The sequence below is a fragment of the Protopterus annectens genome, chromosome 6.part0, assembly GCF_019279795.1.
Source record: "Protopterus annectens isolate FY-2018-M chromosome 6.part0, PAN1.0, whole genome shotgun sequence".
NCBI lineage: Eukaryota > Metazoa > Chordata > Ceratodontiformes > Protopteridae > Protopterus > Protopterus annectens.
Window position 1 is genome coordinate 1,999,457,533 of NC_056737.1, and position 24,009 is coordinate 1,999,481,541.

Below are 24,009 nucleotides of genomic sequence, written 5' to 3' on the forward strand. Positions count from 1 at the left end.
AGCAATGGCTTTAAATACCACAACATTAACACACCAACAGGATTACTGACCTCCGAAGGATGACATATGCAGCACAACTACAGAAACCCCAACTGTACTCATTTGCATACTGCATACTCTGAGGTGACCTCTGCTGAACATACAAGGCCCATGTCCACAACAATATTGATGGATATGCTCCACATAATCAACATAAGCAAAAGCCACTGAGAGCAACATGCTCTGGGATATGTACCCAAGCGCAACGATGAGTAGGACGTGCTGGAGGGATACATTCCTGAACCGGACACTCATCATGCTTTGGAACATGATTCCTATGTACATCAGGCAGGGACCCTCACTAGCACTCTTCATGAGATACCTCGATGGGTGGATGGGAGACGGACATGTACGCCAGGGATCACTGCAGTGGCTGTACTGTACACAGGTGCAGGTAACAAATGGCTCTGCTGTTCACAGGCACATGACACTAACCTAGGAAGGTGCCGCCAGTGCAAACACTGTAGTTGGGCTTACAAATGGACTTGGCCAGACAGCATAGTACCTAACTATGAACCTATGAAGCTATTACATGTCCTTTGTGCATGGATAATTAAGTAGCTCTTCCATTTCAATTAGCTATCATGCTGTTACACTGTCTGGTGACTACAAGCCATATGTATCCTGTTATTGTGTATTGTATATGCCTATACACATACCTTATGTTTGCATACTATAACAGTAATGCTATGTAAAATATTTGACATATCTACCTACAATACTGTACATTTCACATTTTTGAAACAATATCCCAGAATGCAAAGCATAATTGCACAGCAGGACCACCTTAGTAATGTTATTCTCATTATACGCCCATACATATGCCTACTGTTACAGTATATCAACATATAATATCTCCTGTTATGGCACGTACTTGTTGGACAAACCCTACCACTGACAGCGGCTGGAGTAGAATTGTTATGTTTACAGCCCTTATGTAGCATCCCTTGTGGTGTATGAGGTGTTTACCTTGTGGCCCACAGCAGTACACACAATTTCTACAAGCGTTGCTATGCTCAACAAGACATCACTACATAATACCTTTTCCCACTGTATGCATTGCTTACACTTTCATTAATACAGAACAGGCACTACATACACTAACATACTGAGTGTTCTACATACCTTCTTAGGGGTCCGAGTTTACGAAAATATCTGTGTTACTCCCTTCTTGTTTAAATGGTTCTATGGTATGAGCATACAGTTTGAATGTATGGCAAGCCATCATTGTATACGTAAATACCTGTAACATGTGGTATCCTGCCACCAATTGGTGTTCCAGAGTAAATTATTACATGCACATCAGCTGTGCAGCTACTCCATTAGCCAATTACATGGCAACAGTGGGGTATAATTGAATACTCTACTTGGGCGTTGTTCTTTTGCCCTACCTTCGAGAAAGATGGCATGGATATGTTTTATTGTGATGAATTGCAACTGCTATATGGAGAGACACAGATATTTTGAATTCATGTCCCCCATGGATTGTGTGTGTCGGCTAGAGTATGTAGTTCTACATGTGAGTGTAGCTGTTATCTCAACCATCTGATACGAGACTATTGCAAATAAAACCTGTTACATCGCCATCTGTTCCATTGTACAACAGCAACAATTTCACATGGCGCCATTACAAGTGTGTCTCTCACAAGATATGTTAACACTTCTGCAGATGTCATTGAGTGAGTGGATGTTCGTGATGTTATTACAGTCTGTATTGCAATTCTTTCAGGTGTGGGGGAGATGTAGGTGGGTGTACATAGCAGATAAAGGTATGTGGGGACTGCATTCATACATATTCCATATGTGTGTGGGGCCCTAATTGAAGACCTATCATTTAGTAAACTAATACTACGGTTATTGCAGGCTTATTCATTAAGCCATTGTTAATTGGTTCCTATATAGCATGCAGGTGATGTTGATCTTTCAATCCCTCAGGAAATACATCGATATGTAATGAAATTTTGCTACATGAAAGCTGTCTCGTGTATTTCTGTCACAGATATTTGCACTCATTACAGTTGTGTTGGTGACTGAACCTATTTGGCTTGGGTTGCCGCCTTTTCAAATGGCCATGGTGGGACATTTGCAGGACACACATCGGGGTTTAGAGGCCGACACATACCCACGGTCAGTGCAAAGGATAGAACTTACTTTTGTCCAAAAGAAAACCGTATTCTTGTAGCACTTTAGTTGCTTATTATGTTTCTTGTAACATTTACGTATTTTAGATACACGAACAACTATTTAATGCAACTATTACATAATATATGGGACATAATTATGTCCTACAATCTCAAGTACATTTGCCCTTTTTAATATATTTTGTCAGGACACAACTGCCCAAAGAGGGACTGTCCCTCTCAAAGTGGGACAGGTGGCAACCGTATGCCTAAGGCCGGCTATGACCACACCTACTGTAATAATCTTCCTCCGAGTTAGCACGAATAGACACACGATGCAAACACACACACATACACACACACACAACCACACACACACACACACACATTACAGTACCACGGAAACACACACCGCACTCTCAGCAGACACTTACACACACTACAGCAATCAGAAACACAGTTAAACACAGTACCTACCTGGACCGCAGCACCAGCAGCAATAACTAAATGTCCCTTAACATCGTGATAATAGTACTCGCAGTTCTAGTGTTCCAGTACTGTGGTCTTTCGGTCTTTAAGCCTTGTGATTAAGTGTGTCAGTATGTAAAGCATTCGGTAGTTGGTAGTATCCTATTTATTTGTACCTCCATGGTTGTGTACATGTCGTTAACCTATCTATATATTTGCAGATCTATGTATATCCGTATTTATCGACATACATCTCTCTATCACCCTTTCTATCCCCATGTTTTATATATATATATATCTATATATATATATATATATATATATATATATATAGAGAGAGAGAGAGAGAGAGAGTGAACACACCTTTCGTTGGGTACATGGTGATGTATACTGTTTCCTGAACTCCGCCCTTTTGTGTTTTAACCTGTCACAATACACACCTGCCGTTGGTACATCTTGGGTAGCTTAGTGGTAGGTGATTGTGTACATGGTTGCGTGTTCTACTCCTGGCAGTTGTTGTTTTACCTCTCAGAGCAGGCACTATTAGTACAAGGGTGAATAATGCTGGTTTCACCTGTTCTGGACATCTTTGACCGTGATCTGTGCGGAATTCAGCAAAGCTTAGACCTGTTTTGTGCATATCCGTGTAGTCATGTTTAAACGACGCTTACTGTCACTTACCGCCACATAAACCCACTAACATGTGCTTAAATGTGCTCTAATGACCTGCATCCAACATCCATTATTCGTGCCATCGGGATTACGTAACGGACCTTGCAGGACGAGGAACCGGAAACATGCACGACACAGTCAGTGGCTTTACCACTTGGACATCTGGGATTTGTACAAGTGTTATGGTGTTTTGTATGTGGACTGTACTACGGCTGTTCCTCCATACTGCAATCAAATGTGTAACTCAGTTTACATATGGATAATACCTATTAATGGTATGTCCAAGTGATGTTTAATGGATGTGCTCCAGCATTGGGAATCTATGTCACAGTGAGCCACACACTGTAATGTGCTACACCTTGACACAACCATAACTGGAGAATGCTGGGGTGACAGATACCTGTCATGGGTACTCCCCATGCTTTGGCACTACATCCCTGATTACATTATATGGACCTCCTCATTAACACACCGGGGAATCCATGCAGAGTAGGTGGGGTACAGTGGTTACACACATGAATCCTGTAATTGGCTCTGCTCCACAGAGGGACAGTTAGTTAATCAATGGGGTGGCGACAGCAGACACATTTTGCCTAGGCTGATGAATGGCCTCTGACAATCGGGCAAGTACCTACCGATGTACCTAGGAACCTATACATACAGTATCAACATATGCCGTTAGCTTCGTTTACTGTTCAGGTGTTGACTTTCCTTGTTCCAATAGCTGTTGTGTGTGTAATAGTTGAGGGCTGCCTATGTAGGATTCACACAGTAGGCCACCTATACATTACAATTTAAAGGTGGTCGTGTGTGTGTGCCATCCATTTTACTGTGTGTGCAGGTGGAGAAGTGTGTCAGTCTGTAGGGTCTTTCACTGTCAGTGTATGTGCTATACGTTTCCCATTTGCCAAAGCATGGGCATATTGGGCACGCCTCCTTCTGCCTACTGGGGCTGGCACAGGGTGTTCGTGGTCTGAACCTTCTGTGCCTGTGATGGCCTTGGCAATTGCGGTGGGCTGTGAGGGCCTTCACCATTATGTCCCTGCTGCAGCTGTTTCCACAGGATCATATTATGTAGCATGGCACATACTATAAAGATGTGGGCACACGTGCCTGGAGAGTACTGTAAGGCTCCACCAGATATGTCCAAGCAAGGGAACCGTGATTTCAGCATCCCAAACACATGCTCTATGATGATTCTGGTTTGTGCGTGTGCCTCTTTATGGCGTTCTTGCATGGGTGTATGTGCATTTCTGATGGGAGTCATCATCCACGGCTCCAGTGCATAGCCAGCATCCCCCACAAGGTGGCCATATGGGATGTCCCCCCTGACAAATACCTGATGCAGCTGTGAGGCATGCCAGATGTGGGAGTCATGGTAGCTTCCAGGGCTGCCAGCAAACACATCCGTGATAATGCCCTGGGCATAGCACATGACCTGGCAGTTGATGGAGTGGTATCCCTTGCGGTTTATGTAGCGCCTACCATGCTCACCTGGTGGTGACTTGATATGTTCGTGCGTGCAGTCTATTGCACCCAGTACCTCTGGGTAGTGTGCCACCTGGTGGAAGAGATGCATATTGCTGGCCAACTCCTCCTGAGTTCTGGCAAAGTATATATGCTCATTGGCATGTGGTAACATGGCATCCAGGAACTGGTGGAGTACCCTGGATGCTGATGCCTGTGAGATCCCCAAGATATCTCCAGTTGGCCTTTGAAAGATACCTATGGCTAGTATTCTCAAGCTTACACATACCTTCGCGTCCACTGGGATGGGTTCCCCTCTGTTGTTTCTAGATCTCAGGCGTGGCCGGCACAGCTCATCTATTTGCTGTATGATGTCCCTGCCCACCCTGTAATGCTCTACTATCTCCAGATCATGTTGCCCCTGGTAGGTTACCCTTGGTCTGAACACTCTTCTCCTCCTCCGGGGCCTGAGGTGGTTGTCAGCATCATCCTTTACAACACCTTCAGTCTCCACCACATGGTGATGAATCACAGCTATGGCAGCTCCCAACAAGTACATTGTAAAAGTTCCCCGTCTGTTTACACCGATGGTGCAGTGTTTGGGAAAACACAAGTGTGTGTGAGGTGCCGTCACACTTTATACTATTGTGCTTTGAACACTGATGATGTCATAGGGTGTGTATGTACAATCGGAGCTGCAGGGTATCTTATGTGTTTGACCACAGGTACTGCTATTGTGGTGCCTTTGGTGTTGAATTACATTTAGCTGCCGTGGATTACCTCTTGCCCTTGCCTTAACTTTTCATAACGATTCCCCTCCCATTGTCTGGCATGCATCCAGCAGCCTGCTTTCTTGTTTTGTACTTTCCCAAACCAGGATTGTCTTGCGAAATGTGTTCTATAGCCGATCTACTGCAGGTTTGCTTTGCTCTGCGGTTACAGTTCTCTTTTCTTTGCAATCTGACACCTCCCCTATCCTGTTCTGCAGGTTGCAGCTAGCAGCCTTGTTAGCTGCCGTCAATGGCCCACTGTGAGTTAATAGGTGTTAATTGCTCAGTTGTACTCCAATTACCCTACTGCGGCATTTCCTTATTGTCTTCCTCTAAACTTCCTTTTTGAGCTGTGGTGCGCGGCACGTGCATCCGCTTACCGGGTTTCGGGCACGTTTTCATCCAAGTACGCATGCGCTTTCGGGCACCATGTGTGCTCTCAGCTAAGCAAAGCTATACCTACATCCACACCCCTATCCTGCAGCTTTGCTTAGCAATGGGCAGCCCGGATTTGCATTGCTCCAATGTGCTTACAGCTATGGTGGCACACCCCACTGCTGATATCATGTATTCCTCCAGACCACTCCTCAGTGTTGTAGCGCTGTGCGTATAGTACATCCTTAGGCCGGCAGGACGTTTGCGATTCACTATTACTTGCCTCATTTGCATGGCATTGACTACTAATTCATAGTTACCGCACTGAACACTGTTACAAACCCTTAGCAACCCTTGCAGCTTGGTTGTGGTGTAGCATGCATACCATTGACTATTATGGTGAAATCATGATTTGTGTTACATTGCAATTTTATGACATTTGCATATATTTTCCTTGTGTTCCCGTTTGAGCACACATGCCCTGCGGTTGTACTTTGTGTTACTGGGGCCATGACATTAAATGTTATTTTTTATGTGTTGTGCATCTTTTCTTATGCCATTGGCTGTATATTTAGCCATTGGCATATGTTAACTTTGTAATACATGAGTCTGGTCCACTTACATGGCTCCGATGTTCTGTTTAGAAAAATGTAAACTGTTTTATTTTGGTTTACATTTCTGTAGGCTTACGCTACGCCTACACCACTTCATGAATCACTATGTACCTTCATTTGCATGCTGCAGTACTGCGCATGGGGTGATTAGCAAACCTGAGCCGAGAGCTGCACAGATCTGGCGTACGCTGGTACTGCACGTGGAATTGGATCGTACCTGAATCGCTCGGCGGCCATATTTGGCATTATACCACCTACGCTATGCCTGCGCCTGGCGCAAGCTTCATGAATCCCGGGACATGTATAATTGCTGGGCAGTGCTTTATAGGCTTTACTCCTCATTTATGATGTATAATTGCTGGGACAGTGCTTTATAGACTTTACTCCTCATTTATGATGTATAATTGCTGGGACAGTGCTTTATAGACTTTACTCTTCATTTATGATGTATAATTGCTGGGACAGTGCTTTTAAATACAGCTAATGTTCAACATGTCATTAATTTCTCATCTGCTTAGAAACGGTTACAGTTCATGTTTGAGGAAGCTGTAGCATGCAAAAACATACATTAGCATGTCACATTATCTGTATGCAACATCAGCTTAGTTATTATGGAAAAATATTGACCAATCAAACTGTTTATCAAAGCAATGCAACAGTAAGAATTATAAACAACAAATCATCGGTCTAGGTTGCTTAAAATGTAAAATAAAATTGTACATAGGATAAGTCAAAACTACAACAGTATTCAAGTGAACACTCAAATACTTGTTTCTGCTTTAGTTCCTGAAGTTTATTTATGTTGAACAAATTAGTGACCCCAGTTCTGAAATCTGTACATACTATATTAAAACTAACCTGCATGTCTGTGAAGTTGGGGGCAGACTGCGTCCTCTGAAGCATTTCCAGACTCTGCAAGAGCTTACTAAGTTCCATGAGACTGGATTGGCAATGAGTGAGATCTAATGCAAACAGAATATTTGTAACATAAGTCTAACAGACTTTAATTTATTGGAATTTAATTTTAGTACAGAAAGTAATCGAGATTTTCAAAAATTGTTAGAAACTTATAAAAAGATACAGTATTAGAGAGTCATCCATTTGTAAGCCTAGATTTAATGTATACAATGATACAGGCTAGCTGACACTTCTGCCATTAAGGGTTTATTTATCTACTGGATAAAAAAATAAAGCTCTGCTCACCTTCAGAACATTTGTCCATCTCTTCTGATTCTTCTAACCAAGCTGCTACTTTGCTTTGACCATTGTTGTATTCTGCTGTAAGACTGCTGCTTGATGGCAAGGGTGACTGCCACAAAAAGTTGTTCTGCTGTGTCTAATAAAAATGATGAATACTTTATGATATGACTCTGAATGTTTCTAGATCTGTGTGTATAGAAACTCTGCACTATTAACAACATGCTGAAATCACCCAAAGTATAAAGGCATTCAGACACACTTAGCATCTACACACACATACACACACACACACACACACACACACACACACACACACACACACACACACACACACACACGCATACACACACACACACACACACACACACACACACACACACACACACACACACACACACACACACACACACACGCTAGAACCCTACTTAAAACCACACCTCACTGAACTGCACAATATCAACATCCAAAATGCAGAAATTTTAAAACAAAATAAAAAACTAACATATGTTATACCAATAATGCTGAATTTAAGTTTGAAAACACAACTGTGAAGACCATAGTCTGTACAGCAGTATATATGCAGGGGTGTCAACCCCCAGCATCCTCAATGATTAATTATTCTTACTCCAAAGTCATACAATATTGGAAATTATGGCAATATTTGAGGTCAGATGTGGCCACTCATTGTACTAATGTTAGAAGCTATTTGACTTCCAAGCAAGAATAAATCAATAGTGAAGGTGATGAAAAAGGGGTCACCAACCTGGATTTAAAAGTCTGTAGTACTGACGGTATCAATGCTGGAGCAGTCTTATGTGTCACTGTTTGTGCTCTTTCTCTCTTTAGCAGTGTTTCATTCAGGATACAGTGTCTTCATTGCAGTATTAGTTTTCAGTCTTTTTGTCATCAGTATTTTGATACTATGAACTTCAGTCAGGAATGATTCAGTGTTGCGCATAGAACCACCCATACACGCACACACACACACACACACACACACACACACACACACACACACACACACACACACATATATATATGTGTGTGTGTGTGTGTGTGTGTGTGTGTGTGTGTGTGTGTGTGTGTGTGTGTGTGTATGTGTATGCATATATATATATATATATATATATATATATATATATATATGTATACACACCGCACATGCACGCACACACACACACACACACATATATATATATATATATATATATATATATATATATATATATATATAAATGTATACACAGTTTACTATCAAATTTTCAAATGACACAAAAAAGTTCAAATACTCGAATTCGCAAACCCACTTCCTGCATACTAATGAGTTAAGAATGTCAAAGTGCATGTAGCGAAAAGATCGCATTTGCACTTTCGACATTCTTTTTACAGCTCAGTACTACAAATGGCATCACATAATCCCTGCAACCCCCACACCCCCGGCAAATTATATATTCCAACTCTGAGATCGCACTACAGTGGAGAAAAGGGTAATTTTCCAATCCCCACTGTAGAGCGATCTCTACGCGAGTCATCTACTACGTATGTGTGAATGCACAGTGGCATTTGCTGTACACAACACTCATAGTAATGAAGGTTGGCAACACGGGAGGCAGCGTAATGACTTTTGACATTCCCATGTCCGCCAAATCTTCATTCTGTGTTTTGATAGTAAACCTGTATACATACATCACACAAGCGCACACACACACACACACATATGTATATGTATAGATATATATATATATATATATATATATATATATATATATATATATATATGTGTGTGTATATATATATATATATATATATATATATATATATATATATATATATATATATATAGATTTAGATATATATGGGTCTACTTTGGAAGCTCAAAGTTTCAAAACTTCAAACTTCATATGGGTTTTTCTTCTCGCTTGTACAGAAAGGACTGCTGGAAGAATACACTTTTGCATTTTAACAGCATGCACCCCAGGTTTACATTTCCCAACATCGTCCAGGGACAAGTAGGTAGGTTGTCGAGGATTTGTACAGATGATTCACAGTATGAAGATGAGGTAGCCAGGTTGCAAGGGCATTTTTTAGATAGAGGATACAAATCTACCATCATCAACAAGGTCACAGGTGTTGAAGCAGCATCTAATAGGAGGAGATTTAGACCATGGCTATGAAATAACACTTGTGATGGTCCTCGGAACAGACGTGAAGCACCAGGGTTCAAGTTTATGTTCACATACAGTAGTAATATTAAGGGGATATGTGACATAGTAGCAAAAAACTGGAATATTTTGACCAGTGAAGAAGGTACCAAAGCTATTGTTGGGAACAAGCCTATTTTTGGCTTTAGGAGAAATAAGAACCTCAAGGATATTCTTGGCAAAGAGAGACATTTTTACTCTCTTCCCTTTAAGAGTAAACCAGGTAGTGTTCCTTGTGGCACTTGTAAAGCTTGCACTCACATTGATCAGAATACCATCTATACACAGCCTGTCACTGGTAAGCTGTTTGAATTTAAGGCTAGAGCCACCTGCAGGACAAAAGACCTTGTTTATTTAACAGAGTGTCAACAATGCTGTAGTTTTTATGTGGGGAAAACCAACTGTTTTTTTCAAGGTCAGGATTTTACAACATCTTAGTTCTATCAGGAATGATGATGTACATAATGCTTTGTTTAAACACATTGAACAAAATCCAACACATTTCAAGTTTAGAGCCATTGTAAATATCAAGCTGAGCAGTATGGGGGGGGGGGGGTGATATAAAACAACATACAGAACTAATAGAAGCTAAATGGATAATTGAGCTTATGGATCATAGACCTCCAGGTTTGAATGAAAATGTTCCATTGAAGCCCGCCCTTAGGAATAGGTGGGTCTGTTACTGATTTTATCAAATTTTATTGGTAGTTAATGTGTTTAAATTCTGTTAGAATGAGAATGTTTGTCAATCTGATGAAGGGTGTTACCCGAAAGCGCTCATTCTTCCTGGAGATTTCTGTGTCTGAGTTTTATGTGCTTTTATTAAACTCATTTTGGACTTCAAGCTGTGTTCTGCCACGATTTTTTCTGCATTTGGTCTCTTTTTTATGCTTTGGCAGGACTTAGGTGAGGCACTATACTGAATTTTGGATACTGAAATAGTTTAAATGGAGATTAACGTACAGTGTGGAACGGGACATTTACCGTTCTCTTTACTGTAGTACGATCTCTGAGTTGCTATATTTAATTAGCAGGGGGTGTTGGGGTGCAGGGGTGTTTCCTCCTGCATAAACATAAAAAATATTGTTTATTTTTTTTATTGAAGGTTTAAACTTTTAAAACTTTGATGTTATGGTCTCTGCTTTAAGACGTTTGAAGTTTTGAAAGTTGAGCTTCCAAAGTAGATGCATATATATATATATATATATATATATATATATATATATATATATATATATATATATATATGTGTGTGTGTGTGTGTGTGTGTGTGTGTGTGACTTTGTGTGTGTGTGTAGATAGATATAGATATAGATATAGATGCAGTCTCTTTATTTTCACCATTGAAACATATTAACTAGTGTAAACCTTTTGACTAAGAAACAGGGATATTGAGCAGACCAAATGAGACAAGAGAAAGATATGCAAGTGGACGATATAAATTGATGAAGAAAGAATAAGTATATGCTAACATAACAGATAAGTTCTTCAGAAGTAAAATGGTATATGTTTTCTTCTATAAAGTACCAGTGAGAAACAGCTAAGATTTTAGCATTTCTACTGACATCCTAGAAATCACATCATCATGTTAGTGAATACTCAGAGGAAGGCTGAATGAAAAGCATCCACTTAGCATATTCAGGCATACAGGGATCAGTGACACACAAAGAGGAGAAGGAGTCAGAAAAGAACACCTAAATGGGGTAGCTAAGGCCTATGAGATCTTATGTAAGGGCATGCTCTTTTTGTTATTCAGTAGAATGACTTCTAGTTTCTGTTAATCCTCCAGTGGTCCAAAGACTCAATGATGTTACTAACCATTGCTTTTCTCCATAATATGACATATAATATTGTTAGAGGAGATCCCTCAGGCCAAACAAGTACAGTAAATAAGAGTACTGACCAATGGATGCAAACTCAAAACTACAGAATGATGTTCTTATAATAGCTCATAGATGTAGTCTTCAGCTGTACTCCCAGGTCAGTACTGACCAGGCTAGTTATGCATCTGCATCTTTTGTGTAAGGCTTTCTTTTGGTAACAGTATAGCAAGGTAGAGTTTTAAACTGGTGACAAAGATTTAGTAAACACTGATGTCATATACTTAGTTTCAGTAAGTTTTCTTTAAGGAGACAGTAGTAGCAGCACATGAACTGTACTACTGCAAGTGGTGATGCTATTAAATATAGCAACAAAACTTAAAAAAAAATGTTGAGTTAGGCAAGATGAAAAGGTAAAGTTCTACAGGAAGATGGAAGGGTACAGAAAATAGGTAAGGTTGAAGAGAAAACTGCAAACTCTTATTTCAAATTGAATTTAAGAAATACCATAAAAATCAACTAAGTGAGGAATATATGTTTTATGTATTTTATATTACTGTAGCATAAATATTCAAGTTGGTTTGAAGTGCTGTTCCTGTGTTACTGCTTCGTGCTTGTGTACCATTTATAGAGTAACTGGTCACTGAAGCGCTCCACTTGGGAATGTGTGCTCATCTTTATAAAACAGCATGTTATTAAGCGGCATGAATGCCTACATACTGAAAACAGAGATTCAGCATTTTACTAGAGTTCACAGGCTCATAAGCCCATAGGTCCATACTAGGCACATGACCACTGGGGTCCTTAGCCTAGCCAAGCATTCCAAATTTATCCTGCAATTTCATGTGTCACAGAGGTTATTTATAGGGGGTATATGTAAGCCAGGACAAGAGTTATAGGCTGCCTCTGTTGATATGAGACAAAGCTGCTAGACCCAGGGTATATTTCAGATTTACCATCAAGTGGTCCTGATTTTATTTTTACTGGTATTTATTTTGTGAGGTATAGGACTGATCTCCAAGGACCTTTTTCAGACTCAGCCTGGGAGCAGTGTCTGGTTAAGTGACTTGCTCAGTTACACAGTTTGGCAAAGCAGGCTGATGGAATCAAACCTTGCACCACTGGACCACAAGAAACAACTCCTTAACCACTCCTTGATCCTCTAGACCAACTGCCAATTAGATTTATCTTGAATAGGGTTAGGGAATAGCTTGGCTTCACAAGGATGGGAAGCCTATTCCCGAGAAGGGGAATTCTCTGAGACACACACCTCTTCCTCCAACATGTCCTATTTATGCCACAAGCAGAGTTTAAATCCCTAGATCAAGTAATTCTGATGATAGCTGTTTTGCAGATAAGGAAAAGGTTCTTCAGAGAGAGAACTAAGGATGGCTTGTATGCCAGACAAAGACTGCCTCTCAACATTCTGTAGAAAACAGAGTATAGAGATAGGGGTTTTAGGCAATCTGCACAGGACACGTTTATGTCCTGCATTCTTTTTGTGAGGAACATGTGTGGACATTCTAGTTGCTGCATGTGCCTGGTCTGGTACATATTGAAGGGAATATTGTAGTCAATGATGCAACTGATGAGGGCTGAATACAGTGGAACAATGACTTCCTTGGATCAAGATGCCTTACCCTAACTTATAAGTTGAACAACATAGAATGATTTCCTTATTATCTTAGACACATGTTAATTGATTTCTGTTTATATACCCTGCAGCCTGAAAGTCCAGAACTTACTTAAATTGACAAAAAAGCAATATTCTTAATCTGAAAAGAAAAGCTTGTAGTTGTCTCCATGGTGCAGAAAGGAAAAGCCCTTAGTGATGGAGGCAACAGGGATCAATTTAGCAAATCTGGCAGTGACGGATCCAATGGGAGGGACAGAGCACAGGAGTCACTGATCTAACAATCCTGTGGGGACAGAGGTAATCCAGTATGCTGCAAGAATGACACCTGATGAAGACTGGTAATCCTAGAAAGGTAGCAGGAACAGTCATGGTACATGCCCAGCAAGCAGCTCAGCTGTGAGCTGTAACAGAACTTATGCATGTATGGAAATGTGTAGGTGACCCAGCACCAACAGTGTGGAACCCATGTATGCCAGGGCTGTATTAGGAAATAGTGGAATTAGAGTGTCTGCCTTTTTTAATTTCTCCAAGTCTTTTGGGTTTGTAATACCGTGATGGGAATGGACCCCATTCCTAAGTCAAAATATAATAAAAGTTCACAAAATTAGTATTGTTTCAGTCGTTGATGTTAGCCAGAAATGCTCTTCGCATCACCCGCAATGTGGCTAGTAATGACTCCTTCTGCAATTCATATGGAGTTACATTTATCACTAACATATCTAAATAAAATTGTAAATTTTTTTTATAAGACCCGTTGCTCCTATATTATTGGAAATGTCTGTGTATCTTTCATCTACATTGCCCTCATTTCTGCCTGCAAATATTGGTATTTTATGACTTTGTGTCTCACTGTACGTAAGACACTGTAGTCACTAGGTGTAACAATTTAATGATCAATGCTACTTTTGTCTTCTTTTCATGGACTACTATATCTAGTTTTCTTGCATCTATTTTTTGAACTGCTGGTAATGGGTGATTCATGTGATATAAACTTCATAATTTTTTATAATGCATTGTGACTCATGTTTCTAGTACTTTTCAGTTACTTAATTATTACAGTGTTTGCACAATCCCCAATGTAAAAGTTTTGCAACATTATTATCTCTTTCAGTATGCAGTCCTTCTTCCATTAGTATATCACAACCAGCAACAAGACGTGCAAGTGTTTCCAATTCTGTTTTACAAAACCTACATTTGTCTGTTTCTCCCACATATTCAATGTACTTTGTAAACCAAAGTGTATGTAGTCCACTATCTTAGGCCACCAATATCAACCTTTCGTCCTTTGGTCTAAACCTACCTCTCCTTAACCATTCCTGTGTTTGCTCCTGATCAACATGAAATTGTTCCAATAGTTTTTAATACTTGGAACTATGCATTTTCCACAGTTCTTGCCTTCTCATCTGATCCTTCATCTTATATGCTTTCTTTCGAGTTTTTAGCACATTCAGTTGCTGCATGATTTTTATCTACTTCCGGTTTGATTTCCATTCCCACTTGACAGCGATATACTTCTGCTAAACTAAGCAGGGAAGTCATCTTAGATTTATTGTCTTCATGTTTTAAAACTTCCACTACGTTTGGGTCTTGTGAGGTCAGCAGATATGCACGCAGTCCTACAACTGCAGATCGACACATGTAAACAATTTCAATGAGGCCTTGTATCTCCTTCAGAAGGAGGAATATATAGTTTTGGTATACACTGATTTTTATAAATCATTTGATGAGCATGAAGCATCCATCTTGTTTTACTGTCCGACCGAACCAACACTTTTTGGGGCCAGTCAATCACTCCAAAACTGTAAGTTAGGACAGGAAGAGCAAATTGGTTTATAGCTTGGACTTTGTTTCTAAATGTCAATACTGTTTTCAGTATTAATTTTAGTCTTCTAAAATATTCCTTACTACGTTTTATTCACATTCGTTCATGTTTTACTGTTGATCCTTTAATTCCCAAATATTTATACACTCCCTCTTGCTCAAGTTCTTTTATATCACATTCCTGTTCCAGACTGACATTTTCTTGGTGCTGCAGATATTCCTGCTTTAAAGGTTGCTTTTGCACATTTATCAAGACCAAATGACATTCTTACACCATATGAAAAAGTTTTGACCACTTGAAGTTGTGCTTTCAGTTCCTCATCTGATGAACTATGCAGTTTTAAATCATCCACAAAAAGAAGATGAGAAGTCTTTAAATGTTTTCTGGGAGCCAAATTGTAGCCATGATCTAATCTGTTAAGTAAGCAGCTTAATGGGTTAAGGGCAAGACAAAAGAGCAGCGGTGACAATGAGTCACCCTAGAATATCCCCCTTTGAATAATAATTTGTCCTTTTTCGTGGCTTAACTGCAAAGTCATTTGCTACTGTTTCATGGTCACTGTAATGTAATCAATTAGTATAGGGTGTATCATATTCATTTTTAAGCACTCTTTTATCCATGAATGTGGAATACTATCAAATGCTTTTTTGTAGTCTATCCATGCCATACTTAGATTCTTCCATTATGACTTTGTTAATAACAAATGATCCTTTGTTCCATATGACCTTCTTTTGTTACCTGTTTGTTCTACTGCCATGATTGGGTTTTCTTCTAAATGACTGTAAACTCTGTCAGCATCAATTGCAGTGTATATTTTATATGTCGTCAGAAGGTAGGTTATTGGTCTATAGTTTTTAGGACAGCTTGCAGGGTCACTTTTAAGTAGGACTTTTGTTTTTTTTGTTGTTAACCAAGATGGTGTCTGTTCAGGGTACTCATAAAAATAGTTCTTACTTGTGGCTAAATCTTCATGTAGAGATGTTAATACTTTTAGACATAAGTTAGGTACTGCATCTGGGGCTGGTGTTTTCCAATTAGGAGCTTTTCTTATCTTTGTTTCAAACTCTCTGGCTGTTACTTCATCCCATTTCATATCCTGAACAGTTGAACTTTGTATTCTTTCTTTTACTTCTTCTATCCATTTAGCATCTTTGTTATGTTCCATGGGATCTTCATAGACATTTCTCCAAAGTGTATCTATTTCTTCTTTTTTTGGTGGTCTTTCAATTCTTTTTGCCTTGTTTCCCAATTCTTTGTAAAACTTTTTTGGTGCATCAATAAATTGCTTATTTTGTACTTTTCCTCTATATTTATCTGCATATCATCTACATTTTTCTGCCTGTGCTGATATTTTTAGTTTATTATTTGCAATAGTGCATGATAGATCCTGATCTCTTCTGATAATGAGCATTGCTTTTACCACAGCTATCATTTTGAGTATTTTATTGATCTGTTCCCTCTTCTATACTCTTCTAACAGTGATACTTCTTGTCTTAATTGCTTTACAGTTTTCTCTGTTTGATACTTCCATGGTGGCATTTGATTTCTCTCCCTCCTTTCCCTTACTGCCCTGTGTTTTTGTCATAAGACTTTATCTGTTATTAATTTGACTGTACAGTAACATATCATATTTACTTCTGTTATATCACATGAATCTCTATGATCAGTCCTAATCACTGTGTTCGTTTGTTTTATTAAACGTCTAACTTTTTGGGCTTTATTGACTTTCTGTAGTCAATTTCCTTCATTAATCTCAATATGTCTGCCCATCTCTATTAAATCAAGCAACTCTTCTCTTAGATCATTTTCTTCTAAACTGAGGGCACATTCTTTGTTCTCCACTTCCTGCAGGCATTCTACAGAAAGTTCCAGAGCACCTTCTGTGCCACATTCTCTTCAATTTCATCCTATGTCGTCTATTGCTCTTTCATATGGGAACTCACTGGGCTATCACTCCACAACATTAACTGTGTCAGACTTGCCAAAGTTTCCTGTTCCTTCCCTTGCTGTGCAACTCCAGATTAAATTTTGTACTGGTTTCCTATGGAAGACTACAAAGTATCTTCATATGGCAACTGTTCAGATGTTTCCCACTCCACTTGTTTCAACTTATTTTGGGGATTTATTGCTCTATCTTGCTGTGATGTTATCAAAGTTAAACTCTCTATACTAAATCCTTCACTTTGCAGATATGCATGGCCCTAAAAATGTCTGCAGGGGGCCCATGGTTTGAAAACAGCATAAAGGTGCACTTAATCCACCACTGGCCAGAGGCAGTTGCTTTGAATGTACATTTCAACGCGGTTTCAATGACTGTGAGTTCCAAGGCAAAGAAGTTACTATTGCTTAGACTAAGTCTATTTTCATTACAAATCAGTTTTGTTTTGTTTAGTAAACAGCTATCAGTGTTTCTACTACAAAATTTGAAATAAAAGTTTTAAATTAAATCCAAATATCTGTAATAATTTTAGAAGGAAAGAAGAAAATAGTGTGTACACTGAGAGGTTTGAATATTTTGTATGTTAACTGGGGCTAGAGGCAAGTAATAGCACACTGGAATGGCTGCTGGTTGGGGATGTTGGGGTAGAGATGCAGGAGGGGACCCATTCGGCCATGATCTGACTCTTGACTATGAATGGCTCAAACTGTAATCCACCAATGCACTGCATATATGTCATTACATTTACTAAGGTACAGTGCAAGCTACAGCTTTTTCCACGGACCTGTTTCAGTACAAAAAATATGTAAGAAAATATTTTAAACATTTCCAACGTTCATTATCTTGTAATGAAGAATAAAGTTATAGGTACCTATTCCCACCACTATTTATCAACTCACGCATTATCACTTGGGCAACTGTGTCGAATAAATGTAACCACAGCTTTACTCTCAACCAGGTGATCATTTCTGTACTAGTCTGGCATACCATACAGCTAATCTATTAATGAGAAATATAAATAAAAGTAATTTTAGTTCTTATTTTATGTAGCATCATATCCAAATAAAAGGTAAATCACATATACCACTATTAGATGCAATGTTTTCAACTAGCCCTAATTTGTAAATAATTATATAACATCTACAGTTTCCCTTCTGAGAACCGTGCTTTAGTAAGTGTCATGATGACATGAAGAAATGAAGGATGGTTGTTGTTGCTGTTTGTCTTTCGGCTTTTCCCGGTAAGGGGTCGCCACAGTGGAACTCCGGTCCGCTAATGATTGGCAGTAGATTTTTATGAAACGCCGAGGTGCCAGCTCGATGCCCCAGCTTGACTTCCCATCTTCAACGAAAGCACGCCCATTTACGCACGCATGTCTTTCGAACGCTACCCATCTGCAGGGAGGACATGCAGACTCCACACAGAAGGCACTCCCAAGCCCAGCCGAGAATCGAACGGGAGAACCTCTTGCTGTGAGGTAACAACGCTACCACCATACCACTGCAGCTACTTATGGTTAATTATGGCTTTATCTGATGGTCAAACTCTCTTGATTGAATACCTTATTCTCGGAGACTTGTTATAGCTATAGAAAGGCTATAGGAAGACTGGCTGAGTTAATCTGGATAGCTAACTGGTTTTAATCCTGGCAAGGACATGTTCTCCCCTAAGATGCATTTTAGAAAGAGTTGTAAAATGCAGACAAGACTTTTGCATTGATAAGATCACTACACTAAATCTTCTAATTGGTACAGTACTGTTTGTCAGTGTCTGAGTCTAAAAAAGAATGTTAAAACAATTTCTGTTTTGTTTTTAAGTTACCTCTTGATATATCAGGAGAAAGACAGATATTTCTTGTTTTTTTTTTTTTTTTTTTTGACATTCTGGATGTGTGTATTTATTTTAATGAATAAATGCCTTATTTCAGAAATGATCAGCGTGGCATTATTTCCTGGAGAAGTAATGCCCTATTAGGGCCAGCTCAAGGAGGTGTAGGGATGCAGCTGCACAATTTTCCAAATGATCTGAGTGCAGGTACTACTGTGGCTACTACCAGTCATGTGATCCAATGCACAGTACATGGAGGAAACAGCCCTACTCAGAAAACACAAGTAGTCCAGGTGAGCACTGCAGGAGTACAGAAGTGTGCAACTGCAGTGTGTGCAGGATGACAGAAGGAAGACTGCTAGCACCATCAATAAACCTAATCTTCTACAGAATGGCAGCCACTGGCCTTGGCTATCAAATGTTCCTTTGCCAGGGGTAGGGAGGAATGAACAGGAAAGTTGGATATATGGCTTGATGCTCACTTGTGGTGGGGGAAATGGGGACTAAAAAGAATAATATAAAAATGCAGTGTCCCAAGCTCTAATAGTTTCTTCACATATACCATTGTGCATCTTGTCTGCCATCCCTCAACCAATCATGGTCTAAGGGACTTATGGACAAATGTGTTATTAACTATATTACAGTGGAGTACCTTTCAGAAAGAGCATATTTAAGATGCAAAAACTCCAGAATACATGTACATTGTTCCTACAGAAGCAACATCATTAACAGAAAACATACACACCTGGAATTAGCCTTCTATAATTGCAGGAATTAAAATGAGCTGATTCTAACCCATTTATCTCCCATTCATTATCTCATCCATGGTAGACTTTGGGAGGTCCTACAGAAGCAACATACTAAATACGATCTGCAATTCTATGGTTGTGTGAACAACCAGACAAAGATTTAAATACTAACCAGAAGAGGGAAATGATGAACAGTAAAGCAAACAATCTGGGACTGTTTCACTGAATCTGTTTATGTTACAAAGCATGAATTTCATTTACTACTAATGACACTCATTTAAATTTTTTTGTTATAGTTTTTATTATAATATATCATGTCTTTTGAAATGTCAACATAGAAACACTATACAAAATGCAACTAATTAGATTTTCCCTGTTATATCCACTAATAAATGTGGGACTGATATGACATATTAGTTTTCTTATAGGTTCATAGGTAGGTACTAGGCTATTGGTCCTAGGGCCTATATAAGCCTAGCCAAAAAGGTATCCTGGCTTTCGCCACCCAGAAAATTATTTTCCTGTGCCCCTGTCAAGCAGAGCCACAGAGGTGATCCCCGGGATGAATTTCCTATTTTCCATCCAATCATCAAGATTTTTCTTGAAGGGTGCTAATGAGGAGCTTTGTTTGATATAGATAGGTAGTTTGTTCCAGAGTATGGGAAGTCTCTGGGACAGGAATCTATCCCTCCCGGATGTTCTGTTTATTGTGGTGACAAGGTTTAGGTCCCTAGAGCATGTAGCTTGGAGGGACTGGGATTTCTTTAAGTGGAGCATGTCCAACAGCTCTGGATCTGACATAGCTTTGCATGTTAGACAGAGATCGCCTCTGAGTAGGCGATATGCGACAGAGTAAAGCTGGAGTTTTTTAAGATGGTCTGCATATGGCATCTGTTTGAGGCCGGTAATCCTCTTTGTGAGGTATTTCTGCGGCCTTTCCAGTTGTTGTAGATGTCTTGTGAGGAACATACCAAAAGGGGCGTTGTACTCTATAATGGGTCTAATGAGTGACGAGTAGAGGGGAACAATGACCTCTTTTTTCCTGGATGAGAAACCTTTTGTGATGAGCTGTGCCATATAGAAGGATTTTCTGACTACTATGGTGATGTGATTATCAAAGGAGAGTCTACTGTCCATCTGTGTCCCAAGGTCTCTTATCACACTTTTGGTGTTAAGTAGACTACCACCTATGTGGTAGCTCACAGGCACACAGTTTTTACCAAAGGTAAAAGTCAACTGTTTTTGAAAACAAGCATATATAAAACTGAACTAATTAGATACTCATGTTTATCTCTACTAATAAAGTCCAAATTGCTAAAGGCAGTAGTGATATGAACATGCTCAGTATCAGTGGTGGATGTGGTTTGTTCAGTGGTGGACGTGGTTTGTTTTAGTGTTTGGTGGTGCACAATGACATATCATAGACTGCAGGAGCATGCTTTAAGTACAGCAGCAGCATTGCAGCAGGAACCAGCTTGGTATATATATATATATATATATATATATATATATATATATATAAACAAACACTGATATGGTTTTATACCTACTAATATGACAGTATACTGTAAAGTCTAAAGGAAAGGCAACCTCTTGCTTCCAGCCACATCACTGTCTGGCTTTGATAACTATGTGCAAACCAGTGTATCTGATTATAAAAACTGATCCATCCTAGATCACCTAGTTTTTTTAACTGCAAGTGACCCGGTAGTTCCACTAGCATTGTTCTAGTTTATTGTCCCCACGCCACATTTAGTGGGGCTCTCCTTCTTAACAACTTGCCAGCCCAAAGTAATTTTTCATGCAAGACAGCACATAGCACAGCCTTGCTTATCTACATGTAAAATCATCTAGTGTATTAGGGGTACAGACACTCCAGTCTAACCACAAAATATTCCCCATGAAATACAACCCGAGTTATATTCCTGAATCCTTCCCACTGTTTTCTTATAAAATGTTAACTTCATAAGCATGCCAGAGTTTCGAGGGCACAGGTACACCTGATGAGTGAAGTCTGCAGGAAAACGGAAACACTAAGCTTGGCCTTGTGCTTCAGAATACACCAAAAGTACATATCCCTGCATACGTACACCCATACTGTTTTTTATCTAGCAGAAGCATTCCCAATTAAATGAGAAGTGGTTTCATTCTGACACACCTGGATACAATATTGTTTACTCCAGACTCTGTTTAGTCACACAACTGGTACTAAAGACAGTTACCTTTCCATCCAGAGGACCAACATGAGCTGCTGCTGGAGAAGACTCTGTGGTGGGGCTTGAGGGGAACATATGAAAGCTGGCATCTCGTGGAGACCTAACGATTTCATTCTGACGGTACAAACGATGATGTCGTAGCTTTGTTACCCAGCCATCAAACATGTCTTGGGATTTCACCTGCAGCAATGATAACATATGTAAGAATTCTAAAAAGTCACTCTTGCTTATTTCATGTTCTTTTAATCTCTCTCTGACTTATCGAAAGAGCAAAATAATCTACAAACCTTAAGATGATAGATGTGCTCCTCTGTGTCAAGGTCTATTCTTCTAGCTTTTTTCTTTATTGACATCACCGACAAACCAACATCTATGCTGCCATGTAGTTTACTTTTCTGAATCTGAAAAGAGTGAGATGTAAATTAATTTACAGCAGGATGATATGATAAACTTTCATTCAGCTTTCTCAAAGTATTCTACAAATGTTCACAGAAAATGAGGCAAATATCTGCTGCTTCCCACAACATATTAATAGTGACCACTAACCCATAACACATATATGCTCATTTTAAAAATTCAGATCACCTTTACATTACATGTTTTTATATTGCTCTTAATTCATGTGCATTTTTATTTGATCTTCATTGTATGTTCATAGGTTCATAGGTGTGTACTAGGCTAATGGCCCTGGAGCCTTTACAAGCCTAGCCCATAGGATTACCCTGGCATTGTGCCACCCAACCTTAGTTCCCAGTGCCTCTGTCGAGTAGAGCCACTGGAGTGATCCCTAGGGTGAATTTTCTATTTCCCATCCACTCATTAAGATTTCTCTTGAAGAGGGCCAGTGAGGTGCTCTGTTTGGCATGTATGGGAAGTCTTTTCCATAGCATGGGCAGTCTCTGGGTTATGACCCTGTCCCTCCAGCTTGTTCTGTTGATTGTGGTAATGAGGTTGTGGTCTCTGGAATGTGTGGTGCGGAAGAATTGGGATTTCTTTAGATGCAGCATTTCTAACAGAGCTGGGTCAGACATGGCTTTGGAAGTCAAGTAGACAATATGAGAGAGAGAATAGTTGGAGTTTTTTGAGTTTGTCCATATAGAACAAATTTTTAAGGCCTAGGATCCTCTTTGTGAGGTACTTTTGCAGCTTCCCAGTTGTTGCAGGTGGCTAGTGAGGTACATGGCAAATGCGGCATTGTACTCGATGATTGGTCTAATGAGGGAAGCGTAGAGGGAGACAATGACCTCTTTCTTCCTGGATGCAAAACCATTAGTAAGGAGATGTGCCACTTTCTGACCACAGTGGCAATGTTGTGGTCAAAAGAGAGGTTGCTGTCAACCTGTGTCCCCAGATCTCTTATAACATCTTCTGTGTTCAGTGGACTACCATTGATGTGGTAATTCATGGGAACCGGGTTTTTCCCAAAGGGGATGATGACACATTTTCTGGCACTAATCTTAAGGCCATGGTTCTAACACCAGTCACTGGTCTTAGTGAGACCTTTCTGTAGGATATCAACATCACTTGGGGAGTTAATAATAGCTTCCAACTTGCAATCATCTGCAAACTTTGTCAGCCAGAGTCCCTTCATGTTGGCCTGGACTTCAAAGAAGTAGATACCAAACAGGACAGGACCCAGGACCGAACCCTGTGGGACTCTAGTCATGACTGGTCGGCAGTCTGACTTGGAGTCAGCTACTTTCACACTGTAGGTTCTATCTGTGAGCCAGTTTGCAACCCACCTAGTGATATAGGGATTGATGCCTAGTTTAGTGAGTTTTTCTATGATTCCTGAGTGTCTATATTACATAATCGAACTTTTAAAAGTTTGAACGTCATATGGTCAACACCATATGATCTAACTTTTAAAAGTTCAAAAATGTAATAAAAAAAAATAAACCAAAGAAAAACCTACCTGAATGGTTTAAATAGGGGGGCCCTCCGCACCGCCAGTTCTTTAAATATACCAATTCCGAGATCTTCCCATTCTGCACTGTACGGAGATCTCCGTTGAAATTTTCGAACTTTTAAAAATTCGGCAACATGATATAGACTCATTCCTGAAAGGGGAATG

At 39.7% G+C, this 24,009-nt stretch overlaps 1 protein-coding gene across 2 annotated transcripts in view; it reads right to left on the minus strand.

Moving 5' to 3' along the window:
* OSBPL6 (oxysterol binding protein like 6) overlaps positions 1-24,009 on the minus strand; it is a 1,023,860-nt gene that overhangs the window by 584,919 nt on the left and 414,932 nt on the right. For both annotated transcript variants that reach the window (XM_044075314.1, XM_044075313.1), the window contains exons 5-8: positions 22,223-22,336; positions 21,942-22,115; positions 7,729-7,861; positions 7,384-7,487 (exon numbers count right to left, since the gene is read on the minus strand). In XM_044075314.1, coding sequence (XP_043931249.1) covers positions 7,384-7,487; positions 7,729-7,861; positions 21,942-22,115; positions 22,223-22,336 — 525 coding nt within the window. The remainder of the gene's footprint in view (positions 1-7,383; positions 7,488-7,728; positions 7,862-21,941; positions 22,116-22,222; positions 22,337-24,009) is intronic.